The sequence below is a fragment of the Arabidopsis thaliana genome, chromosome 4 (genome assembly GCF_000001735.4).
Source record: "Arabidopsis thaliana chromosome 4, partial sequence".
NCBI lineage: Eukaryota > Viridiplantae > Streptophyta > Magnoliopsida > Brassicales > Brassicaceae > Arabidopsis > Arabidopsis thaliana.
The window spans coordinates 1,281,683-1,305,958 of NC_003075.7; the positions used below are offsets into that span (position 1 = coordinate 1,281,683).

Sequence of the window (24,276 nt, forward strand, 5' to 3'; positions counted from 1 at the left end):
AAAAAAATTGGACAATGGTCAAGAGCCATACTATAAAAAGGACCAAAATGATTTCGATTACGAATGAGCATGAAACTTGATTTATGAGGTGTCCAAAATTTAAATGGTTTGTTTACTAGGGTTATTTATTTTAAAAAATTGAAACTTTAAAAAGTTTAAAAAATTATAAATTAAATTTTACAAGAAATTTAAACAATATAAAAGATATTAATACGGGACGATATACTGCGAGAGAAATCTTAGATATAACACTCAAAATTAAATGATGAAGTTTGGGTCAATATTAATCTTTTTTTGAAGTTTCTAATTTTATAAATATTTGAAATTTATAATAAAATGACAAATTTGTGTTTAATTTCACGGGACGGGGTTATATGGTGTGACGGGTTTGAGTGGATAATAACATGGGATAGTATGCTATAGAAAAAACATATAATAACAATCATAATATAATTATATAATCTTAAACACTAAAAAAAATTAACAATATTATAAAAAAAAAACTTAAAACTTTAATTTTTTTAAAACACATTTTGATTCTTTTATAAGAAATTTAAACATTATAAATATTTAAACTTTATACTACGGGTGAAATTTTAGAATTGACTGTTTGGGTTGATAAGAATTTGCGATAGAACTAGGAGTTAAATCCTAGAATGACAATCAAAATATAGTTATACAATTAAATATTACCACGAGTGAAATCCTAGAATTGACGAGTTTGAATCGATATTAATATGGGATGGTGTACTGCGGGTGATATTTTAGAATTGATTGGTTTGGGTTGATAATAATTTGCGATAGAATTAGGAGTGAAATCCTAAAATGACAATTAAAATATAATTATACAATTAAATACTACCACGGGTGAAATCCTAGAATTGACGGGCTTGATTCGATATTAATATGGGATGGTGTACTACGAGTGATATTTTAGAATTGACTGGTTTGGGTTGATAATAATTTGCGATAGAATTAGGAGTGAAATCCTAGAATGACAATTAAAATACAATTATACAATTAAATACTATCACGGGTGAAATCTTAGAATTGACGGGTTTGATTCGATATTAATATGGGATGGTGTACTACGGGTGAAATCTGATAAACAACAATCAAAATACAATTATACAATATTAAACATTTAACAAAATAAACAAATACAACTTTAAACTTTAAAATTTGAGTTATAAAATTTCGTCACGCGGTGAATTATACATTTAAATCAAACAATAGCATAAATTTATTAAATCATCCTAAAAAATATTCAATTATTTTTTATTTAATAAAAATATTGGCCCGCGGTATACTGTGGGTTAATATCTAGTAAATATATATTTCTAATGCATTTTTTCTTTAAATCCATGAGAATTGTTTTTTGAAAATCTATAAAGTATTTTTCAAAATAAATCTTAACACAAATTGATAGTATATAATTCTAAAGTTTTAAAAGGCATCACAAACCAATAACACCTCCTAAATTGCAATTCAAATCCAACATAAATAAAGTCCTGAAACTGATATCATCAATATAATATTTCCAGTAATTATTTTCTATACCTACACTTTTTTAATAGTTGTATTTGCTATATAATTATTTTATTTTCGATTTCGAAGATTCGAATAATTACGAGTCGGCGGGTGGACAATCCGTCAACGGTTTACTCCGTTCTATTTTTGAGAACAAATCAAATTTTTAATGTAAAAGTGGTCAATTATTGGTTCGTAGTAATTTTCTTTTATTTTTTTTGGTCAGTACTACTACGGACTTTAATTTATAAATGGTAAATCAAAAGCGGTTAAATTTAATAGATGTATTCATTTCAACCAAGTTAAAAAGCCTCAAATTTATTTACTAATTAAATCAATCTAAATTGTATATACATATATTCTTTTCAATGTTACAATGTTACCAACTTAGATATTAGTGTATATGTACTAACTTTTTAATTCAGGATTCATTTGCATTTTCGCAACATTCACTCACACGAGTAAGGCACGTGAGATATGTTCTCCAAAATTTTAATTACAGAAAATCAAAAACAAAATTCGAACGAGAAGCAGAAAAAATCGGAGAATCGGAGGAAGAAGATGAAATGTCGTTGGAGAAGAAGAACAACGTCAATGGCGCCATTTTCTCTCGTCTTCTCCTCTTTTCCCGGAATTTCAGTTTCTCACAGTCAATCGCCAATTCGATTTTCTCGGGAAACTGTCAGAGAAAAAACAAAAAAACAAATCGCCTCCTCCAATCTCTGGTAACTCAGACACTGAAAAAACCTGAGATTTCATCTTCTTTTGAATAAAATTTTGTACTTTTTGGTGATCTCTTTAACAGGATTTGTTGAACATTTTTGGTTGAAATTGCGTTGTTAAAGAGAAGAAGATGGCTTCAGTACAAGATATTGGTCTATCAGCAGCTATAAATCTATTATCTGCATTTGCTTTCTTGTTTGCATTTGCTATGCTTAGACTTCAGCCAGTTAACGATAGAGTTTACTTCCCAAAATGGTATCTCAAAGGGATAAGAGGAAGTCCAACGCGTTCTAGAGGAATCATGACTAGATTTGTTAATTTAGATTGGACTACTTATGTCAAGTTTCTTAATTGGATGCCTGCTGCTCTTCAAATGCCTGAACCTGAGCTTATAGAACATGCAGGCCTTGACTCTGCTGTATATATCCGCATTTACCTTCTTGGGTATGTATCTTCTTCTGATCTTGAATTCATTCTCATGAGGCACAAGCTTGTTTCTTAGGTTGTTCTGTTGGTTTTTCAGATTGAAAATGTTCGTTCCGATAACACTACTTGCTTTTGGAGTTTTGGTTCCTGTCAATTGGACTGGAGAAACTCTAGAAAATATCGATGACTTGACATTCAGTAACGTCGATAAGCTGTCAATATCAAATGTTCCACCAGGATCGCCGAGGTATTATTCACTACTGCTTTCTCTCAGTTCAGGGTATATGTTAGCACCTTGCTAAGTTTGGTGGACTGTTGTTATCTGCAAGTTACAGACTCTGTCAATAAAAAGGGTTTCTTTTTTACAAAGTGTGTGATGGTATTGTGCAGCTTTCTATTTTATCAACTAAGACGGCTGGAAGTTTCTTGGTTCCAGGTTTTGGGCACATATAACTATGACATACGTGATTACATTCTGGACTTGCTACATATTATATATGGAATATAAGGCTGTGGCTAATATGAGATTGAGACATCTAGCAGCAGAAAGTCGTCGTCCTGATCAACTCACTGTGAGTTATTCTATCTGTTGTGTTTATCTTTACCGATATGTAGAAACTTACTTCTCTTTTCCTTGAACAAAGATCTTGCAAACATAATATATTTGGGAGTGATGCCTCTATGTATGTATGCTTTAAGGAAAATGGTTATTAGTGATCATAACAGCATTTTACATACCCCATACAAGATAGATATATCACTTTTTTAGTAGTTTCTGAAATTTGAATCGGTGACCTGATTCTTGCTACTCATGTTTGTTCTTTGAAGTATTGCCATCTTCGCTTTTGCAGGTACTTGTAAGAAATGTTCCTCCAGATCCTGATGAATCAGTAAACGAGCATGTTGAGCACTTCTTTTGTGTAAATCATCCAGATCATTATCTTTGCCATCAGGTACGTTTCTTTAGCTGGCTGAAAGTAAATTCATCAACAATATCTCGAAAACCACTAATAGAGTGGTATTCAGAATTATTTAGTTTCTTCACTTGAGTATGTCATGCGTTTTCTTATTTGATGTTCCCAGGTAGTGTACAATGCAAATGACCTTGCAAAATTAGTCGCACAGAGAAAAGCTATGCAAAATTGGTTGACGTACTACGAGAATAAATTCGAGAGGAAGCCATCAAGTAGACCAACAACAAAGGTACTTCTGTTGCAAGACTATTTTAACCTTTGACCATATAGCTCTCGTGTAATGTTTCAGCAAAATGACTCTTTGAATTTCATGCTTATCATGAATTCAATTCTCGTCGGTAGTTATTTAATTTATTATATAGACAGGTTATGGAGGTTTTTGGGGAACTACAGTTGATGCAATTGACTTCTACACTTCAAAGATGGATATTCTGGCTGAGCAAGTATGTACTCACCTGTAGAAGTAATCTTCATACCATTTTCATCTTAATTATAAGTGCATTCGTAATTCTTTACATACACAGGAAGCTGTAGAAAGAGAAAAGATCATGAACGATCCTAAGGCTATCATGCCGGCAGCATTTGTTTCCTTCAGATCACGGTGGGGAACAGCTGTTTGTGCTCAAACACAGCAATGCCACAATCCCACAATCTGGTTGACGGAATGGGCTCCCGAACCACGCGATGTTTTCTGGGATAATCTCGCTATTCCATATGTTGAGCTCTCAATAAGAAGATTGCTCACAACAGTTGCACTGTTTTTTCTTATTTTCTGCTTCATGATTCCTATAGCATTTGTTCAGTCTCTTGCCAACCTTGAAGGGATCCAAAAAGTTCTCCCTTTCTTGAAACCCGTGATAGAAATGTTAGTCCCCGTTTTATGATAAACAGAAATTTGTTCTTGACTGTTGCCTTGGAACTTTTCGCTCATGCCATTCATCTTTTGTTCATATGCAGGAAGACTGTAAAGTCTGTAATCCAAGGGTTTCTTCCAGGAATAGCGTTAAAGATTTTTCTCATCATACTTCCAACTATTCTGATGACAATGTCACAAATTGAAGGATATACATCGCTGTCCTATTTAGATAGAAGATCAGCTGAAAAGTATTTCTGGTTCATTATTGTCAATGTCTTTCTTGGAAGCATCATTACCGGGACAGCGTTTCAGCAGCTTAAATCTTTCCTTGAGCAACCACCAACCGAGTAAGTACTTGGTGAGAATTTCCGACCGATAACACATGAGAACATCTATTGACCTCCTCTTCTTTCTCTTTTTACTTAGGATCCCGAAAACAGTTGGTGTGTCAATCCCAATGAAGGCCACATTTTTCATCACATATATCATGGTCGATGGTTGGGCTGGCATAGCAGCTGAGATACTCAGAGTGGTTCCATTAGTCATCTTTCACCTGAAAAACACGTTTTTGGTTAAGACAGAACAAGACAGGCAGCAAGCAATGGATCCAGGTCATCTGGACTTTGCAACATCTGAACCACGGATTCAGTTCTATTTCTTGCTAGGCCTCGTATACGCTGCTGTTGCGCCAATTCTCCTTCCATTCATTATCGTCTTCTTTGCTTTCGCATACGTTGTTTTTCGGCATCAGGTACCTTAAAAGCTAAAAATATCATAGTGTTCTTCTAAAGCATACCTGCAATATATGCAATAATGTTAATATGTCTTATCTACTGCTGCAAGGTTATTAATGTCTACGACCAGAAATATGAGAGCGGGGCTAGATACTGGCCTGACGTGCATAGACGTTTGATCATATGTCTAATAATATCACAGCTTCTGATGATGGGTCTGCTCAGCACAAAGAAATTTGCAAAAGTAACAGCTCTGCTTCTCCCTCAGCCTATCTTAACCTTTTGGTTTTACAGATACTGCGCAGGACGGTTTGAATCGGCCTTCTCAAAATTTCCTTTACAGGTGATGAGTCAAAAGCTCTTGCTGCAAAAAAAAGACTTGTATACAAATGTTTCAACTGATTTTTTGGGATTGAATATATTTAACAGGAAGCAATGGTGAAGGATACACTAGAAAAAGCAACTGAACCGAATCTAAACCTCAAGGAATATCTGAAAGATGCTTACGTGCATCCGGTTTTTAAAGGCAATGATTTTGACCGACCACGGGTAGTCGATGAGGAGGAAAGTAACCCTCTTGTAAGGACCAAGAGGACTTCTCAAGGTACGACCCGATACAACTCAGAAGCTAGTAGCTCTGCTACAACCACTCCTGTAGCCAACAATGACTCTCCTAGGTTAATGTAGCTCGCATCTCTTACTACTGTTGTAACGGTCCAGGCATTTTGTTTCATGATGTTTGTTAAGTGTCATTGTTGTAGATGTTGGGGTACAAAAATTGGGTCCTTTGGATGTGTAATTGTTGTTTCATACAGTTGTTAGTTAAAGCTTTGTCAAAACATACCATATATGTATGTATATTTATTATTTGTTACAAAATTCTTTTTTTTTGAAATTCTGAAAAATCTACATATACATTTTTGTAGGGGATTTTGAGCTTTAATTCCTTTTAATTCATTTGGGTCGGATATTACCCGGTTTGATTCTATTCGGATCTAGGATAGGATTTGATGGGTCGGGTTATTATCCGGTTTAATTGTGTTCGGATCCTAAATAACATTAATTCTTGAAAAAAACATTATCTACAAAAAAAAAAATTACAAAACGAAATTAATTATTTAATTACCAAATTTAATATATATATATATTTTTAAACTAACCATATTTTGTACTTACCTTAACTAATCGGAGGAGCATTGACAAAACTGCCGAAGACGATGAACATTGATCGAGAAAATGTAAATTAGTTTTTTTTTACTGGATTTGGGAAACTGTAAAGTCGTGGGAGAGATGAAGGTAAATTGGTGAGAGTCAACTGCATTTGGTTTAGGAAAAATGGGTTTGGTTTGATTTACAGATCAAAAATCGGTTTTAAGGTATAATAGTAAATTTGAGAATGCAAAGTGTCTGGTCCTTTTTAAGTGTTGTAACACGTTAAATGTTTTTAAAAAAGTGTCTTAGAGGGCAATATTCTCTAAATACGAAATACTTGAGTATAAATAATAGGAACAATTACGCTTTAACATACTTTTTAAACTTCATTTACATTTTCCCACACTTTTAACTTTTGAAGTTTTTTACCCTTGTGTTATTACCCCTATACCCCCAACTAAAGACCATACCCCTCTCTCTCTTTCTAGAATTCATGTCATATGCAGCCATTGGGCCATTATCCTCGGCAAATTTCGTTACCAATGATGATTTACCAACCCTAACAAAATAAAAAAAACAATTCAATTAAGATGATATATATGAAAAACAACAATGCGTAAGAAAAGAGAATAGAAAAAAACTATGATGTCAAAGAAAAAATCATAGAAAGAATGGATAATTTACCCTTCAGGCGTTTGAACTAGGCTGAGACGATGAGTATTAATCTTGAGAAGAATTTTAAGGACTAGAGAGATCTTACGAAAAAATAAACTAGAAAGATCTTACAAACAAACTAGAAAGAAAAAAAAATCTCTACATCTAAGAAGATGAAAAAATGTGAGATGACATAGGGAACCGTGACACTCTCTTTTCCTTTTATTATTAGTGTGGTGTTAGAACCCTTTTTCTTCTTTTATTAAAAAAAAACACTAGAGCAACCTTCAAAACACTCTCTTTTCCTTTTATTATTAGTGTGGTGTTAGAACCCTTTTTCTTCTTTTATTATTAGTGTCTCGTGTTTTTCATTTCACACAGATATTAGTACCCTCCCACATTTATCTTTAATCGTCATACACTGTGATTAAATTTCTAGATGAACAGCACAATAAATGAGTTGTGGGGTTATGGGCAAAAAAAATAAACGTTGGCTGGTGAAATAAACTTATTTTATAAAACCACTTGTTTCCTATTTATTTTGAACATGTTTTTTTTTTTTTTGCCTCTCTCTCTCTCTACATATATAACTTCGTTACCTTAAACATCCATCTTCGACCATCAATGTCAATTTCTATCTTATGCCCCCTAGGATTCCTGTCATACGTAGCTCTTGGGTCATTATCATTCGCAAACTTCGTTACCAATGATGATTTACAAACCCTAACAAAATTTAGCAAACAATTCAATTAAGATGATATATATGAAAAAATTACAATGTCTAAGAAAAGAGAATAGAAAAAACCTACGATGTCAAAGAAAAATTAATAGAAAGAGGGGATAAATTACCCTTCATCGCCGATGACGAAAACCAATATATTCATTGTACTATATTCAGGCGTTTGAACTAGGATGAGAGGATGAAGATTTATCTTGATAAGATGTTTAAGGACTAGAAAGATCTTAAGAAAAACTATAAACTAGGAAGATCTTACAAATAAACTAGAAAGAAATAAAATCTCTAGATTTAAAAAGATGAAAAATGTGAGGTGACATGGGGAACCGTGATAGAGCAACCTTCAAGACACTCTATTTTCCTTTTATTATTGGTGTGGTATTGTAACACTTTTTCTTCTTTTATAATTGGTGTCTCGTGATTTTCATTTCACACAGTTAATAATACTTTCCCACATTTATCTTTAATGTCACACATTGTGATTAATTCTCTAGATGAACAACACAATAAATGAGCTGTAGAGTTATGGGCAAAAAAATAAATAAATTTTGGTTGGTGAGATAAACTTATTTTGTAAAAATCACTTGTTTCCTATTTATTTTGAACGTGTGTTTGTATATTTTTCTCTCTCTCTCTTCAACATCCATCTTCGACCATCAATGTCAATTTCTCTCTTATGCTCCCTAGAATTTCTGTCATACGCAGCCCTTGGGCCATTACCATCTCGACAAACTTCGTTATCAATGATAATTTACCAACCTTAACAAAATCAAACAAATAATTCAATTAAGGTGACATATATTAAAAAACTACAATGTCTAAAAAAAGGAGAAAAGAAAAAACTACGATGTCAAAGAAAAAATAATAGAAAGAATGGATAAATTACACTTCATCACCGATGACAAAAACCAGTAAATTGATTGTACTAGAAAGATCTTACGAAACACTATAAATTAAAAAGATCTTACAAACAAACTAGAGAGAAAAAAAAATCTCTAGATCTAAAAGCATCTCCAACAGACCCTCAAACCCTCAAATTTGAGGGGTTTTTAACTCTAACTCCAACAACCCTTCAAACCCTCATGGCACTATTCACACCCTCAAAATATTTCTCTTATTTCATTTTAGTCTTTGTACTTTATATTCCTTACAAATAATTCTATTAAAGTCAACTATTTCAAATATATTCATATAAATTTAAATAAATGAAAATTATTTAAATATAAAAAACAAATACAACAATAATAGTACACTGAGCATTTCAACACAAATTAAAATTAACATTACAATGATAAATAAATACATAAACACACAAAATAAATTAACACTTGAAAAAATTACATTAAAACATAACTAATAAAAAATTAAATTCGTAATGCAATATTAATATTCAGGTAAATTTGATCCTGAACCTCCAAGATCACCAAAATATTGTCCATAAACATTTGATGGAATCGGAGGTTGTTGTTGTTCTTGATTTCTTTTTTGTATGATTCTTGCTTGTTCAGATCGTATAAATTCACATGTATTACTATCATCAATATCGCTTAAACGTGTTAGCAATATTTTATTTTCCTTCCCTATTTCTTTTAGAGCTAATTTTTTTGCTTGATTTTGCATACGCAATTGAGCCATCTCATAATCCTTGCTTCTAGTTGATGCACTTTCTTTCAAAAAATCAAGAGAGACATCTCATAACAAGAAGCATGCCGAAAAGATGTTGAACGTGCGTTTGGAGTCTTACAATCGAAGTTTGCTATCATAGCATGATCGTCATGTTACTGGAACAAAGAAGTATTGCATGATATAATGACAGCTTGCATTATAATGCATAACATAATAATTGAGGATGAACATGATATCAATGCACTGATTAGAGATTCAAGATTGATGCCACCGCCAACAGTTGAAACGGGGTTAAATGAACAGACAAGATTTCAACAATTTTTATCTTATAATCTACAGATAAAAAATAAAGAGACTAATTTATCACTTTGAAATGCATTGAGTGATCATATATGGGAGCATTTTGGAAATATTTATATAGAGTAATTTTGTAATTTTATAAATCATTTTATGTTTTTTTTTATGTTTTTTTTTTAATTTATATATAATATTATATTATTATATGGAGTTTTTTTTTTAAATCTTGTTTGGCATAATTGTTTCTATAATATATGTGTTATATTTATTTGTGAAAGTTTTATCACTATAACTGATTATTGTTAAAAATTGAGGATTATAATGTAAATACTTCAAAAAATTAAAATAAATTTGTGGGTATACCATTGGAGTAAGTGACCCTCAAATCTTCATTTTGAGGGTGTGCCCCCTTTAAAATGAGGGCCATTGTTGGAGATGTTCAAAGAAGAAGAAATAAGGTGAGATGGCATGGGGAACCATGACTAGAGCAACCTTCAAGACACTCTATTTTCTTTTTATTATTAGTGTGGTGCTTTTTCTTCTTTTATAATTGGTGTCTCGTATTTTTCATTTCACACAGTTATTAGGGACCTCCCACACTTATCTTTAATTGTCACAAACTGTGATTAATTCTTTATATGAACAACACAATAAATGAGCGGTGAAGTTATGAACGAAAAAAATAAATTTTAGTTGGTGAAATAAATTTATTTTATAAAAATCACTTGTTTCCTTTTTATTTTGAACGTGTGTTTGTATTTTTTCTACTTTTCTCTCTTATTATTTGAGTTACTTAATATAATATAATTTATCTATTTTTATATAATAAATTAATATTTAATTTTTCTTATATTTTAAGATTTATCCGTTGTTTTTTTTAAGTAAATAATTATATATAAAATAAACGAAATATCTAATATTAAGTAACTAAAATGGAGAAGAAAAAGAAAAAGAGAGAGAGAGAAAGCATGCCAAAGGGAGCGAAAGAGAAGGATGAAATTGAGAGGGGCAAATTCGTGTTACTAAGTATATTACCGTAAAACAAATGAAAATCGAAAGAAGTGTCTCTTTTTGCAAACAATGTTGGCCAAAGTTTGTTATTAAGGTGTACTAGTTGGGTCAAAGAGTTGTTATTTGTTCCTTTGGGTCGACATAGAGTCGGGTTTAGTTTTGTTAATTGAATAATTCTAAGCCTCAAAAAAATCTTAAGAATTAAACTGTCTTCTTCTTCGGTCCCAGCCAAAAATCCAGAAGATTCTTAAATCTCATTTCTGCGGCGTAGGTGAAGTCTTAGCGATAAGCTTTGTTTCTTCTTCTTCTTCTTCTTTACCCATGGATTTTTAACGAACAAGAGAAGAGAAGAACCAAGTTTTCTTCGAAAGGATTGAACTTTGTTTCTTTCTCTTCAGCTACAACAACCAAAAAATGATCAAGCTTTGCTTCATGACTTCTCATGGTTATTCAATCCCTGGCCTTGGTCTTCCTCAAGACCTCTGCAACACCGAAATCATCAAGGTAACTAATTCTTCAGAGTCATCATTTCATTTTCATATTGGATTTTTGATAATTTGGTTGCTTCTGTTATCTGGGTTCCTGTAAAATTGGTGTCTTTCGTCTACATCTGGTTGAATTTCATGACTTGAATGCTTCAGTTTATCTGGGTTCGTGTAAAGTTGGTGTCTTTCGTGTACATCTTGTTGGATTTGATGATTTGAATGATTCAGTTTATATAGGTTCATGTAAAGTTAGCATCTTTGATTTGCGTTTTTTGCGTCTGCGTTTTGTTGGATTTGATGGCTCTTGTTTTGATTCTGTTATTGTCAATGAATGAATCAGCAGAATAGCCGGTCTCATCTGGTGAATCCCGGAGCAAGACAAGAGATCATACCTGCAAGCTCCTTCAATCTGAATACAGAACTCTTGGAACCATGGAAACCGGTTTCTTCATTTAGCCAATTCGTGGAGATTGATTCAGCCATGATGAAACCTCTGCTCATGGATGTTCATGGTAAGGCTCAATTACTGCTTCTGGTTTTATCAGTTAATAATGAACCTTTCTGCAATCAGTTCGTTAATTTACATGAACTTGCTTTATGGTTGATACAGAGACGGCACCAGAATCTCTGATTTTGAGCTTTGGAATCGCTGATAAGTTTGCAAGACAAGAAAAGGTGATGGAGTTTCTTCTGTCTCAGTCAGAGGAGTTCAAGGAAAAAGGATTCGATATGTCGCTGTTAAATGAATTGATGGAGTTTGAGTCTATGAAATCCAGTTCTCAGCTACGACCGTATGATACTTCCTCTGTTCTTTACTTGAATCAAGAATTAGGGAAACCGGTTTTGGATCTCGTTAGGGATATGATGGAGAATCCAGAGTTCTCTGTGCGATCGAATGGTCATGTTCTGTTCTCTTCAAGTAGCAATCCTGAGTTGAATGATCTACTTTCTATTGCTTCCGAGTTCAATTTGTCAAGGAATTCAACAACAAAATGGAGACAGCTCTCACCGCTTATCCCACACTTTCAGAGGTAAAATCCATCGCCCAGATTTATGCTCGCTTGTGTTGCGTTGATTTCTCGGTGTTAAAACCTTTCACTGTTTTTCTAAGCAGGTTTGAAAGTGACGTATTTACACCGGCTAAGCTGAAAGCAGTTACAGTGCTAGCACCTTTGAAGAGGTAATATAATCTCATCGCTACTTGCTTCTATAACTACTTACTTTTGTGTTGTTAGTGTTCTCATATTCGTATTCTTTTTTTCATTCGAACAAGTCCTGAGAAAAGCAGGCTCAAGTCACCAAGGAAACACAACACGAAGCGAAAAGCTAAAGAGAGGGACCTATACAAAAGAAATCATCTCCACGCTTACGAGAGCCTTCTCTCTTTAATGATAGGCAATGATCATCGACACAAACACACAACAGTACTCTCTTTACAGAAATCATGTGGAGAGCTCTCAGAGCTTCTGACTCAGTTCTCTATCACTGCTGCTGGAACTGGAATCGCTGTGCTCTTTTCTGTCGTATGTAGCCTTGCTTCAAGGCGTGTACCCTTTTGCGCAAATAAGTTCTTCGACACTGGGCTTGGTTTGAGTTTGGTAATACTGTCATGGGCTGTGAATAGACTCAGGGAGGTGATTGTTCATGTCAATAGGAAAGCGAACAAGCCATGTTCAAGTTTGAAAGATGACGAAATCATAAACAGTGTGGAGAGAAGTATGAAGGAGGTTTACTACAGAGCTGCAACGGTAATCGCGGTGTTTGCGCTTAGGTTTGCATGTTGAAAAATCGGGGTGAGAGGTAAAAATCTTGATTTACTACTCCATGGAAAGCTTCTAAAAGGTCGTTTGTAAATGACTAAAACTTGTTTAGTAGCTGTAAATGTGAAAGATGATATTATGTGGTAGAACCTAAGATTAAGAGGTGAAGAATTTTGAAGAGAATAAATGTTTTGCAAGAATGCGTTTGTTCCATCACTACAAGCTCCAACATTTCTTCATCCTCCACCATATCAATTTTGTTCAAGAAGCACACAAGTGATGGAATACCAACCTGTGGCGAATTACAACCTAAAAAAACAGTCATAATTTCTTCAGTAGCTTTTCGATCAAGTCACACAACAATGATGTTCTTCGGTTTGAACATATGGTAAAGTAAGGGCCATGAAACTTTAATTGTGTGAAGAGAATGAAATCAGAGCCTCGCGTTGACGACCCTGCTTGTACTGGTAAATCAGTAGTTTGCATATTTCGTCTACTATGCTCGTCCTATTTGCGTTGTTTGACCCCTTCTTGTAATGGAAGTTGTAACACAAACATAAATAATAACTAGAGGGAACGACGACATTTATTTTCTTTTCAACAATATAACTAGTTCCTAAATCTAAATTGGGAGTGTGGAACCTAAAAAAGTAGTATCAGTACAAAATCTAATGTTACATACAAGCTTGTCTCTCACCACAAGAGTGAGCACTACAATCTAGCATAGCATCATAAGAGGAAGCATACTTGAGCAAAAGATTTGCTAAACATGAAATAAATATTTCATTTCTGGTCAACTTAATTTAATAATCGAAAATTCATGATTTTGGTTTAAAGAAATAAAAACAAATACTTGACAAACCACGAAGGTGAGAAAGAATTGGAAGTGGCTTTTTGAAAGTTTCACAAAGTAGGAAGCATCAAAAAGAAATAGACGTTTCGTGCCCTCTGCCCTAATCTTTCTCATTGGAAACATAAATTAAGTTTCTCTCTGTTTATTTGATCTACCCAAAGAAATCTCAAAGCAGCAAAAAGACAAAAAGAAAAATCTCGAAATTGATGGATTCCTAGAGAACGAAGGAGAAGAATGTGCTTTTGAGTAGTTTAGGTCATCACTTTTGATACAACACCAGCTCCAACTGTTCTACCTCCTTCCCTTAAGGCAAATCTTTGACCTGTTTCCAGAAGACGAGACGTGAAGGAAAAGAATCAGAAATCCAACTTCAAGTACCAAAAGAGAGTTTCTGTAAGATTGTTTTACCTGTTTCGAGTGGGACAGGCATGATTAACTCGAAAACAGCTGTGACATTGTCACCAGGCATAACCATCTTCACGTTTTCGGGTAATTCCACTTTGCCAGTGATATCTGCAGTCCTCAAGTAAAACTGAGGCCTGTAGTTAGAGAAAAATGCAGTGTGACGTCCACCTTCATCCTTTGTGAGCACGTAAATCTCTGCTTCAAACTTCTTGTATGTCTTGCATGAACCAGGCTTAGCAATCACCTAATACGTAAAAGCAGAGGATTAAACTTTAGTTCAGTTGGTTTTCAGTAAAGTTGGTTTTCGTCGTAAGGATGCCTAAGCTTACCATTCCACGCTGAATGTCTTCTCTCTTTAGCCCACGCAGAAGAAGTCCTACATTATCACCAGCCTAGCATAATAGAAGCCAAGGTTTGATCAGTATCTTACATGCCCAGAACTTGTCTTTGTAATCTTTTGATATTGGCTTTACCTGTCCATTATCCAAAATCTTCTTGAACATCTCAACCCCAGTTACAGTCGATTTCAGTGGAACACCCCCCTGAAAATCAAATCTTGCAGTTATGCTAAAGAAAATGCTTAATTGTAATAGCCCCCCAGAAAACACCAGTTTGGCAGTACAAACACAATATTTATGCACTCTCACCTCACGTAAACCCAATATCTCAACTTCTTCACCCACTTTAATGACTCCCTGTTCGATACGACCGGTTGCAACAGTTCCACGTCCCTTTAAGAAAAAGAAATGTATCAGAACTGTTTTTTTTTTTTTAAAGAGTGAATCAGAAAACAACAAGGATGTAGACTAAGTGTACTTGAATTGAGAAAACATCTTCAATTGGCATCAAGAAAGGCTTGTCAAGGACGCGAACAGGGTCAGGTATATATTCATCAACAGCATCCATCAGCTTTAATATAGCTTGCCTTCCAATTTCATCATTGGTGCCCTGTAATGCGGACAGAGCAGATCCTCGGATGATGGGAATATCATCCCCAGGAAACTTGTAGAAGCTGAGGAGCTCTGTATAGAGACAAGAGTTGATGTGAGCAAGCGTATACATACTTCATATGCTGAAAGAAGAAGTTCTGTGACATTAAAAATCTACAAACCACGTAGTTCCATCTCGACAAGCTCCAAGAGCTCAGGGTCATCCACCACATCAACTTTGTTCAAGAAGCACACAAGTGAGGGAACACCAACCTGTGGAACATTGCATAATTTTCAAATTGTGGCAAAGAACCTAGCTCCACTGAGTAGCTTCAAGTGTTCATGGTTTAATAATCCAAACCTGGCGTGCAAGTAGAATATGTTCCTTTGTCTGCGGCATGGGTCCATCTGGTCCTGAAACCACAAGAATTCCGCCATCCATTTGCGCAGCTCCAGTAATCATATTCTGAAAGTTAGCAACAGAAGCAGTGAGGCTCAACTGTTTACCAAAGTATTTTCAAAGGAAACCCGTATACTGATGCATGTTACTCCACTATACAATTGACAAATACTAGATTATGATGCTTGCATAGAGAATAACCCTTCTAGTTATCATAGTTCAAAACCGTGATCATTGATAAATAGATTGGAGTCAGAGTTTCAAGAAAATGTGTAACATGTAATGTTTGCAGCGTTAAAATGATATACACCAAGGAGCAGCATACTTTAAGTTCCAAGAATCCGACTATTGTTAACACCTATCTTATATGAAAGTAAAAAAGTATATCGGTTTCTTACTTTAACATAATCTGCGTGTCCAGGGCAATCCACATGAGCATAGTGACGCTTTGCAGTTTCATACTCCACATGAGCCTACAGAACCAAGTAACATCAAGTAAACGAACAAAATCTAATTAGAAAAATGAGAAAATGATACATAAAGATAACACAGACCGTGGCAATAGTAATTCCTCTCTTCTTCTCTTCAGGAGCTTTATCAATTTCATCAAAGGCAATAGCTTTAGCTTTGCCCTCCTCAGCAAGAACCTGCAACATAAGTAAGATCACAATATCAACTTAAAAAAAAAACAGATTCTTTGACAATAAGTTTCATGTAACCAATATACACAAAAGAAGTACCTTTGTGATTGCAGCAGTTAAAGTGGTCTTGCCATGATCAACATGCCCAATAGTTCCAACATTTACATGAGGTTTACTGCCACAAGAGCAATTACATAAGCAGAGCAATCACAATCAGAATCACCAACCAGTTTTCCAACTTTCCGATCTGAAGAGGGAAAAAGAAGCAAAAAATGGAAAGAAAACTAACTTTCGAGTAAAAGTGGCCATGGATCTCCAGAAGGAGGAGGTTCCGAAGGTAGAGGAAGAGAGATCATCTCCACCGATAGAATGAGAGATCGAGTAAGAGGAAGTAACGGAAGCACCACAGCGAGAGTAGATCTGGGAAGAGAATGGAACAAGGCGCTTCGAGCTAGGGTTTCGAAGAACAACGGACGCCATTTTGACTTGTACGAGAGAAAGGCGAACACACAAATGAGATTTGGGGTTTTAGTCGCCTGAGTAACAAGGGTTTCTCTTGAAACCTCGACCCTGTTTTTTCTTAAACCCGATCCGACGACCCGGCTTAAGCCCATTTTAGTATTCTTACTATTATTGGGCCTTAGTTCAAAACACCAACTTGTTCAACAAATTAAATTTTTGTTTATTCGATTTTACGTGGGCTCGAAGTACTTTTTATTTTATTTTTGTTTGTTAAAAAGCTATCAAGTATATCCAAAGTTTTTAAGAGCAAATAAAATGGGATCCAAATTATAAAAAAAAATCACTTAAAAATTAACAGTATAGATGATATGATCCTTTTAAAATTAACAGTATAGATAATATGATCGTTATAGATGAATATTTAATTTTGCATAAATATACATATTTTTGTCAAGAACATAAATCATGCATATTTGAATTTGAAGGTTAAACAATATGACGGTACTATTACAAACTGCTATATTACATGTCATATGATTCATATAACCGTGCCTAAAGGGTTAAAAAAAAGAAAGGCTTTTGTCTCGAGCTTCCAAAATATGTAATGTTTTTAGGGCTCCCAAAAAATAATTTATAATATATCACAATGGTTTTTCACGATTTTTTAGCCTTTATAAATTGCATATCTAAATTACGGCTTGGTATTCAGGTATGCTGGTCGGGTTTGGGTAATAATCGGTCGAATACGGATATGTCGGATATGCTATTCTAGGACCCAATAGGGTAAATAGAAAATCTCGGTTCGGATTCGGTTCGGATCCAATCGGTTTCAGATCGGTTTATATCCAAATACCCGAAATTTTACCCAATACCCGAATTTGTATCCAAATAATCGAAAATTTTACCCAAATACCCGAAGTTTCTAGTTATAAGAATACATGACTATATATCCAAAGTTTGAAACGAATCATTTAAAATAATATTCACATTCCTATATTAAAAAAATAAAGCAAATTCTGAAAATGTTTCTATTCATCAAAAGTCTAGAACTCCCTAATAGAGTGTACAAATTGTCTACAACTATAGATGAAAGAGCTCCAAATATGATTAACTTGCGTATTCTTGTAGACATTTATGTCGGGAGAGAAGTTGTATATCTTTGTCAAAACCAATCTCAAATGTCACTGATATATATAAATGTGTTTACACAATTTCTTTGTAATTAATTGATGTCTCTCTTATGCTTTCGAAAGCAACGGTTCCCACTGATCCACGTCGTTGCATGATAGTGGTTCCTATAATCACATGCGTTGCCGTGGACTGTCTTACTTTATTTCTTAATATATAGAGTCTATATCAATCCTATTATTTCTTTTTTATATTCAGCCAAGAGTAAACCCAAGATGCCATTAACGATGATGAAGCCTTTTTACATGAAAGTGTTGAAGATCACGATTCTCCACCACTACATCATCAACAAAGCATGAGAGCTTTTACGTCTCAAGAAAAAAGTTTAAAACTGGAAACTAAATTCTGAAACCAGAGGTTTGATTGGATAAAAAAAAAAGTGAATTCACTAAAAGTTCACATAGTAGTCTAATATTGAATAAACAAATTATGAACATAACCCGTGATTTTATATGGGATGTGATTAATGAAATCATATGAAGCCTCGGTGCATTAGTCACAAATCATTTTCATAGATACATCATAAAAAATTTCAAAAGATAAAAAGATAAAATAGGGGTTTGGCAAAAAAAAAAAAAAAAAAAAAAAAAAAAAAAAAAGAAGATAAAATAGTGTCTTATAAAACCATATTTTAATTTATTTTTAAGCTTTATTTTACGGAAAATGCATTATGTGTCCTAAACATCTGAAATATATTTTAGCATGCAATGTTAATATACAACAACTTCGGTGACGTATATATAATTGAGCAACTTCAACGATTTTAATTTACAGTTTCGTGACTCAACCAAAATATTTAGAGCACTAAATATTGATGTGACAAACAAAAAGCAATCGGGATAAACATTTTAATTTTTTTATGCTTTTTGTACAAATGTTATATATATACTTTTTTTACAAATGTATATATACATGAAAACGTAACCTTCGGAACCATGTGAAAGAAAAATATGACCAATAATTTGTCAAGAAAACAAAGAGACTATAAATAATAAGTTGAGAATAGACAATTGATGTATATTTGAAATATGTATAACATACGTAGTCCAGAATATGAAGTTTTTGTTTGTTAATATTGAGTGTTAACTCATTACATTAAACAAGTTTAATTAAGATCATTAGACGTATCACTAGGCTAAAGATACATCATCTTTTATTAGAATCTATTATTCAAACTAATATGATTATAATGTTATTTATATGTTTTACGTATGCAACATAGAATACTACTACACAGTTGCTGATTAATATTCCAAAACAATAAAGGAAGCTTTTGTTTTCCGGACCACATGGGAATGTGTTACCAACTATCTCTTTACTTTGACATGTAAGATATGTAAGAATCTTCTTAAGGTTTTGAGGCTCAGAAGACAAGAGCATATTTTCCATTTATCGTACCTTTTGACGGCAAAGCTAAATAAGAATATAACTTTTTCAACTTTAATTGGTTTATCATACATCTCTAGTACTGTCTCATTATTTTCAATTAACTTTGTTATAACTTAAGTTTCGAGACAAAAAGCTGAGTTTTGGAGGATTATCCAATAATATCGTTATACTATGTATCGGTATATTATCAAATAGTTTTGCACCTAAGATATACAAAGAGTTTCATATTGTATAGATAACAACTTTTTTTAATCAATTCAAGATATTTCCATTGTTGCACTAGTGTGTCAATAAATATCTATATTTAAATGCTGTAAAAGGACTTTATATATAGTTTACACAATATTAAATTATACATAATATAGTATAATACTTATATTATAAAGTCATTGTTTATATTCCTCATTCTCGAGATAAATTATTCTTTGCCATTTACGAAAAGAGAGAAACGATTCTTCGATACTATCTTTCTTCTTGTAGAGCCGGTGGCTCATATTCCATGAATACATTATAATTATAAGCTTTACGCCAATCAATACTTAATGATTCATAAGTTAATTATTGTGCATTATAGTATATAAAAGGTTCATAATAAACAAAATATAAGCTAGCTTTTACTTGGTTGGACCATTTTCTCACATGGAAGGAGGGTATCTCTATCTATACACGAATAATGCGATATCCACATATTCGACATGTTTAAATTATTTCAATAAAGAAATAATATATTAATGGGGGAAAAAGGCTTCTTAAAAGACTTACTCCATTTAGATAGCTAAAACTCCGATCAAAGTTAGAAGAATATAAAAACCTCATTACAGTCTAATTCACATGTAAACAATATTCTCTCAGAAAAAGAACTTTACTTCCTAATGAAAAGTGAATTTTAATATTAGTTAATAAATAAAATATATATTCGTACATTTAATTAATTGGTGTATATACTACTATATTTTACTGGATATAAAAAATAACTATTTTGTTTTGCATCGTTTGTTTAGTATTTTTGTCTGTTTGTCAACTAATATAAATTTACTAGATAAGGCCCACATATTTAGACGTGTGTACCCGAAATTTTCAAATACTCGGACGGATCTAAACTTCAAAACTCGAAAAACTCGAACCCGAACCCGAATAGATATCCAAACATATCTCAAATATAAGTATTATACTTATATATAGAAAATATTAGGATTTTTTTAGATTTTTTAGTTCTTTTTGTGTATTTTTAGATATATTCAAGCAAAACTACTTGTGTTGTTTTGGGAATTTTTGAAATTTTCAAGTAATTTAATAGATCTGCACACAAAATTTGATATTTTAATATATAAATAAACTCGAACCCGAACCCGAACCCGAACCCGAACCCGAACCTAAACCGAACCCGACCCAAAATCTTAAATTACCCGAACGGGTCCTAAACTTCTAAACCCAAAAACCCGAACCCGAAATACCCGACCCGAATACCCAAACGCCTAGGGCTAAGAATTAATAATAATAAAAAAAGAAATCCACAAAAGTATTTAGAAACCAAACATTGTTGAAAATATAGTTTCTATATATGTCGTAATCTCGTAAGTTAATTTTACATCATGCAAATTAATATTAAATAAGTTAAAATTAATAAATAAAAATAATTGAAAAGTTAAATCCTATAAGCTAAGCTATTTTTCTCAAAATGTTCTATTTTCACTTATGATTACATAAGTTAAAGACAAATTTGTTAATTTTCCTTTTGTTGAATTTATGTTAATTGTTTATAAATATCTTATTATTAAATGTTAAGTTTGTGTTTCATATAAGTATTGATATAGACATATAAATTAGTATATGTAAATTTGTTTACTTTTTAAGATTTTCTATTTTTTTTAGACAATAAAAAAGTTAAATTTTGAATGACACATGTAAACATCTGATCGTTTAACTTGACACGTGGCACAATCTTATGAGTTAGCAACTTTGAAAACCATACTTTATATAATAAGATATAGACAAGAGGTTAGTTTATGTTGGAAAAACCGAGTTTACAAATATAAATAAAGGATTATTGTTGATTTTACATTTTTCATCAAAAAAAAATTAAATTGCCATTTTTACTAAATTTTGATGTATTTGTCATTTTGTAACACTTAAAAATGTATGTATTTAGGATTTTTTTGGCGAAAATACGTATTTTATACCAAAGAATAAACCATAAGAACAACTGTAATCGACTAAACTCAAATATAACGAATAAAACATATGTTAAATCACAATTTTATAGCTTGAAAAAATATAAAATCCACAAATTTTATAAAAAAGGAAATTTATAAATGTTATCCAAAAATGGCAAATCCATAATTAATTCTATAAATAAAGCTTTGTGAATTTCTAACAGATTGATATGCATGTCTAAGAATTCAAAGACGTATATAAATTAAAACTGGACAAACCATTAAATAAAATTCGAAGAAAATAAATTTCGTTAAAACAATAATAATAAAAAAAGCTGGTTGGCGCCTTATTTTAAATGACTGAAAATGACAAGATACTATATGTTTTCACAACTTCGAAATGCGATTGTAACACAAAATTATATGCATTTGAGTGTTGGTCTCGTTGTCGCGACAAATGAATCTTTTGCCCATGAGCTTTCACCAATTCGAGTGTTAGCGATCGAGTAACGCCACAAGAAAGGGTGAAAACCCCTATTTTCTCATTTCTCTTCAGTAGCAAGAAATGTTAAAATAGAAAGCATGTTGAGAGAATGGAGTAGCATGCTAGTTTAGACAAATATAAAATGGTGGAAGAGTAAATATTCAATTTTGAGAGGGTAATAATGTAATCAATAACATGCTAGTTTAGACAAATACTCCCAAAAGAATGTCTCAAACTCAAAGAGTTGGTTAGAATTTAAAGTGTCCAAATACACAAATACCCCAAATTTTATACTATTTATGTGGCTAGTGGCTACATACAAATTTATCCAGTGAACTTGTGTGATAATTTACTGTCTTAAAAGTTTATCTGTATCTAGAAATAGAAGATCCGATCAACAAAATACGAGTGAGCATTTCTTCATGGATCATGATCAGAAACTTTCTTATGAAAAACAATGAGCACCACTTTTATGGGTCACTAAGGGTTCGTGAGTTAACCCCATACCTCTTTTGTGTGTGTGCCATAGGTAGTGGAAAAGGGAATCTACTGATGTTAGAGGGTGGTGCTGTTTCGGCGACCCACAAATCTGGACGATGTAGGCCCAAATTTTACCTCACCCCACCATTTTCGTAGACTTTTCATTCCGGTCCCATAATTTTACATTTCGTTGGTCTAACCCATCATTCATTGATTCTTTACCTTTTTGCCAAGAGGCTACTTAACCTTTTTGCTCTTTATGGATTGGTGATAATAATTTAGTCTCACCATAAAATTCAATGTTTTTCTAGTCAACACCATCTAAATTCTAATTCAACATTTTTTTCAACGCTAATTAAAACGAAATTCACATATTTTTAGATTTATGACTACTAGATAAACAAGTTTTATCGAAACTTTTTTCAACAAAAATTTCATGCGAAACAACAAACCACGGATCAATACTTACTAATCACGGATCGGAATCTTCTATTTTTTTTTTTTTCTATTTTGTAACTATCATATTTAATGTTTTCAACTAATCACGTAGAAGGGAGCTTTTTCAACTATTAGTGAATTGACTTGTAAACAAAAGGAGAAGTCAAATAAGAACAACGATAATAGTAGAAGAAGCTCTTAGACTAATTAATTAATATCTTAGAGGTACAAAAACAATTTGATTATTATTACTTTATGCGTCATCTCTTAGATCATCTTCCACGGGCCTCATGGACATGGACATTGACATCATGACTCATGAGTTTGGTTGGTGTAAAGTTCAAAAATATTAACACATAACACCAAACGATCAATGTCTTATACATATTTCTATGTTTAAAATTCACTAAAATATGTTGCAAACAGAATAAAAAATATTAGCTGCTTATACCAATTGTAGAAGAATAATATATAGCAACAAAAATAATATAGAATGAGTACAAAATGGAAAATAATCTGGTGTGTATATAAGTTGATTTTCATAAAATTCTGATAGTAATATTTGACACAAATCATTCATAAATTAAAATTTTCTATTTAATAGCATTTTGAAAAAAAATTATTTAAATTATAAATTAACATTTTCTATTTAATAGCATTTTGAAAAAATTATATTATTCATAAATGATGCATTGAAATGTTAGATTTATGGTAAACATCAATCTTTATACATTATTAAAACTCGTTGAAAAGTTTAAGTATCAACTAAATTTATAGGCGTTTATTGTTTTAAAAGTTTAGAACCATAAAGTTCAAATCATTCCACCACAATTTTGATCAAAGTTAACCACAACAAATGACAAGGATTAGATGTTACTTGGAATCGTTTGATTATAGATAAAGAAAACGATATTAGTACTTTTATAGTTCAGAATAAATACATAATTGGAAGTCATTTTATGTGATACGGCAAGATAACTCTTTTGTTCAGCGCCGTTCTTTTGTTGTCCCAAGGAACTATTGTGCGTAAACATCAACCCCAAAAATGCATACCATGTCACAACTTTTTGAAAGAACTTAAATTAACTTACCAATTTTACAAGAAGTGAATACAACTAATACAGCTTTTTAACCTAGGCTTAATTGCACGCTAATGCTTACAACATATTCCATCAGATTCTGTCTTTTCTTTATAAAAAGTTTTAGAGATTTCTTTCTATTTCAAATTATTTGGTGTTTTACATCTAAAGTGTAAGAAACCAATTTTCTTTTTTTTCAAAACGCAACTAAAAAAAATCCTTTACATATTATACATTTTATTCTTATTTCATTAATAATAAAATATAATTTATTTTATAATTTTCTCTATCATGTATTCTTCAATAATATAACATCATATTTTGACCCCACAAAAAAACTTATATAAAGAGTACAAGAAAAACAAAACTAATGTTTGATAGCTTTTACATTTTTAAAATCTGAGAAAATTG

The 24,276-nt window shown here is 32.5% G+C and overlaps 4 protein-coding genes and 2 long non-coding RNA genes across 10 annotated transcripts; 3 read left to right on the top strand and 3 right to left on the bottom strand.

The window, feature by feature from the left end:
- Window positions 1–1,972: 1,972 nt before the first annotated feature.
- AT4G02900 (ERD (early-responsive to dehydration stress) family protein) lies at window positions 1,973–6,150 on the top strand (the record flags this gene model as incomplete). Of its 4 annotated transcripts, none has more annotated exons than NM_001340409.1 (12): window positions 1,992–2,255; window positions 2,336–2,697; window positions 2,777–2,926; window positions 3,116–3,251; window positions 3,531–3,632; window positions 3,763–3,882; window positions 4,016–4,096; window positions 4,178–4,518; window positions 4,611–4,856; window positions 4,936–5,260; window positions 5,353–5,586; window positions 5,673–6,108. In NM_001340409.1, exons 2-12 carry the CDS (start codon window positions 2,384–2,386, stop codon window positions 5,928–5,930), a joined length of 2,307 nt encoding a protein of 768 aa, NP_001328396.1. In that variant the 5' UTR covers window positions 1,992–2,255; window positions 2,336–2,383. The 4 variants fall into 4 exon arrangements, with proteins under 4 accessions (NP_001328397.1, NP_001328398.1, NP_001328396.1 ...); NM_116524.2 differs by lacking the exon at window positions 1,992–2,255 and having other exon boundaries at window positions 2,266–2,697; window positions 5,673–5,920; window positions 6,005–6,065; NM_001340407.1 differs by having other exon boundaries at window positions 1,973–2,697; window positions 3,070–3,251; window positions 5,673–6,150.
- AT4G04345 lies at window positions 2,080–2,335 on the bottom strand. The gene has a single exon (NR_141798.1). It is a non-coding gene; the product is annotated as an other RNA (long non-coding RNA).
- A 653-nt stretch (window positions 6,151–6,803) lies between the features above and the next one.
- Window positions 6,804–7,933, bottom strand: AT4G02910 (uncharacterized protein; the record flags this gene model as incomplete). Its single annotated transcript, NM_116525.1, has 4 exons — window positions 6,804–6,954; window positions 7,080–7,150; window positions 7,649–7,772; window positions 7,899–7,933. 4 exons carry the CDS (start codon window positions 7,931–7,933, stop codon window positions 6,804–6,806), a joined length of 381 nt encoding a protein of 126 aa, NP_192200.1.
- A 2,867-nt stretch (window positions 7,934–10,800) lies between these two features.
- On the top strand, window positions 10,801–13,581 carry AT4G02920 (uncharacterized protein). Of its 2 annotated transcripts, none has more exons than NM_116526.4 (5): window positions 10,801–11,223; window positions 11,548–11,716; window positions 11,815–12,235; window positions 12,319–12,384; window positions 12,478–13,581. In NM_116526.4, exons 1-5 carry the CDS (start codon window positions 11,134–11,136, stop codon window positions 12,986–12,988), a joined length of 1,257 nt encoding a protein of 418 aa, NP_567248.1. In that variant the 5' UTR covers window positions 10,801–11,133; the 3' UTR covers window positions 12,989–13,581. The 2 variants fall into 2 exon arrangements, with proteins under 2 accessions (NP_567248.1, NP_849293.1); NM_178962.3 differs by having other exon boundaries at window positions 10,812–11,223; window positions 11,545–11,716; window positions 12,478–13,575.
- Window positions 13,582–13,692: 111 nt separating this feature from the next.
- Window positions 13,693–16,818, bottom strand: AT4G02930 (GTP binding Elongation factor Tu family protein). Its single transcript, NM_116527.4, has 12 exons — window positions 16,482–16,818; window positions 16,292–16,367; window positions 16,106–16,198; window positions 15,950–16,024; window positions 15,513–15,617; window positions 15,334–15,424; window positions 15,039–15,244; window positions 14,870–14,953; window positions 14,696–14,764; window positions 14,552–14,614; window positions 14,226–14,466; window positions 13,693–14,139 (listed from the first exon to the last, which is right to left on the bottom strand). The coding sequence occupies exons 1-12, from the start codon at window positions 16,670–16,672 to the stop codon at window positions 14,069–14,071; spliced, it is 1,365 nt and encodes a 454-aa protein (NP_192202.1). The 5' UTR covers window positions 16,673–16,818; the 3' UTR covers window positions 13,693–14,068.
- A 1,065-nt stretch (window positions 16,819–17,883) lies between these two features.
- AT4G04355 lies at window positions 17,884–18,160 on the top strand. The gene has a single exon (NR_141799.1). It is a non-coding gene; the product is annotated as an other RNA (long non-coding RNA).
- Window positions 18,161–24,276: the final 6,116 nt, after the last annotated feature.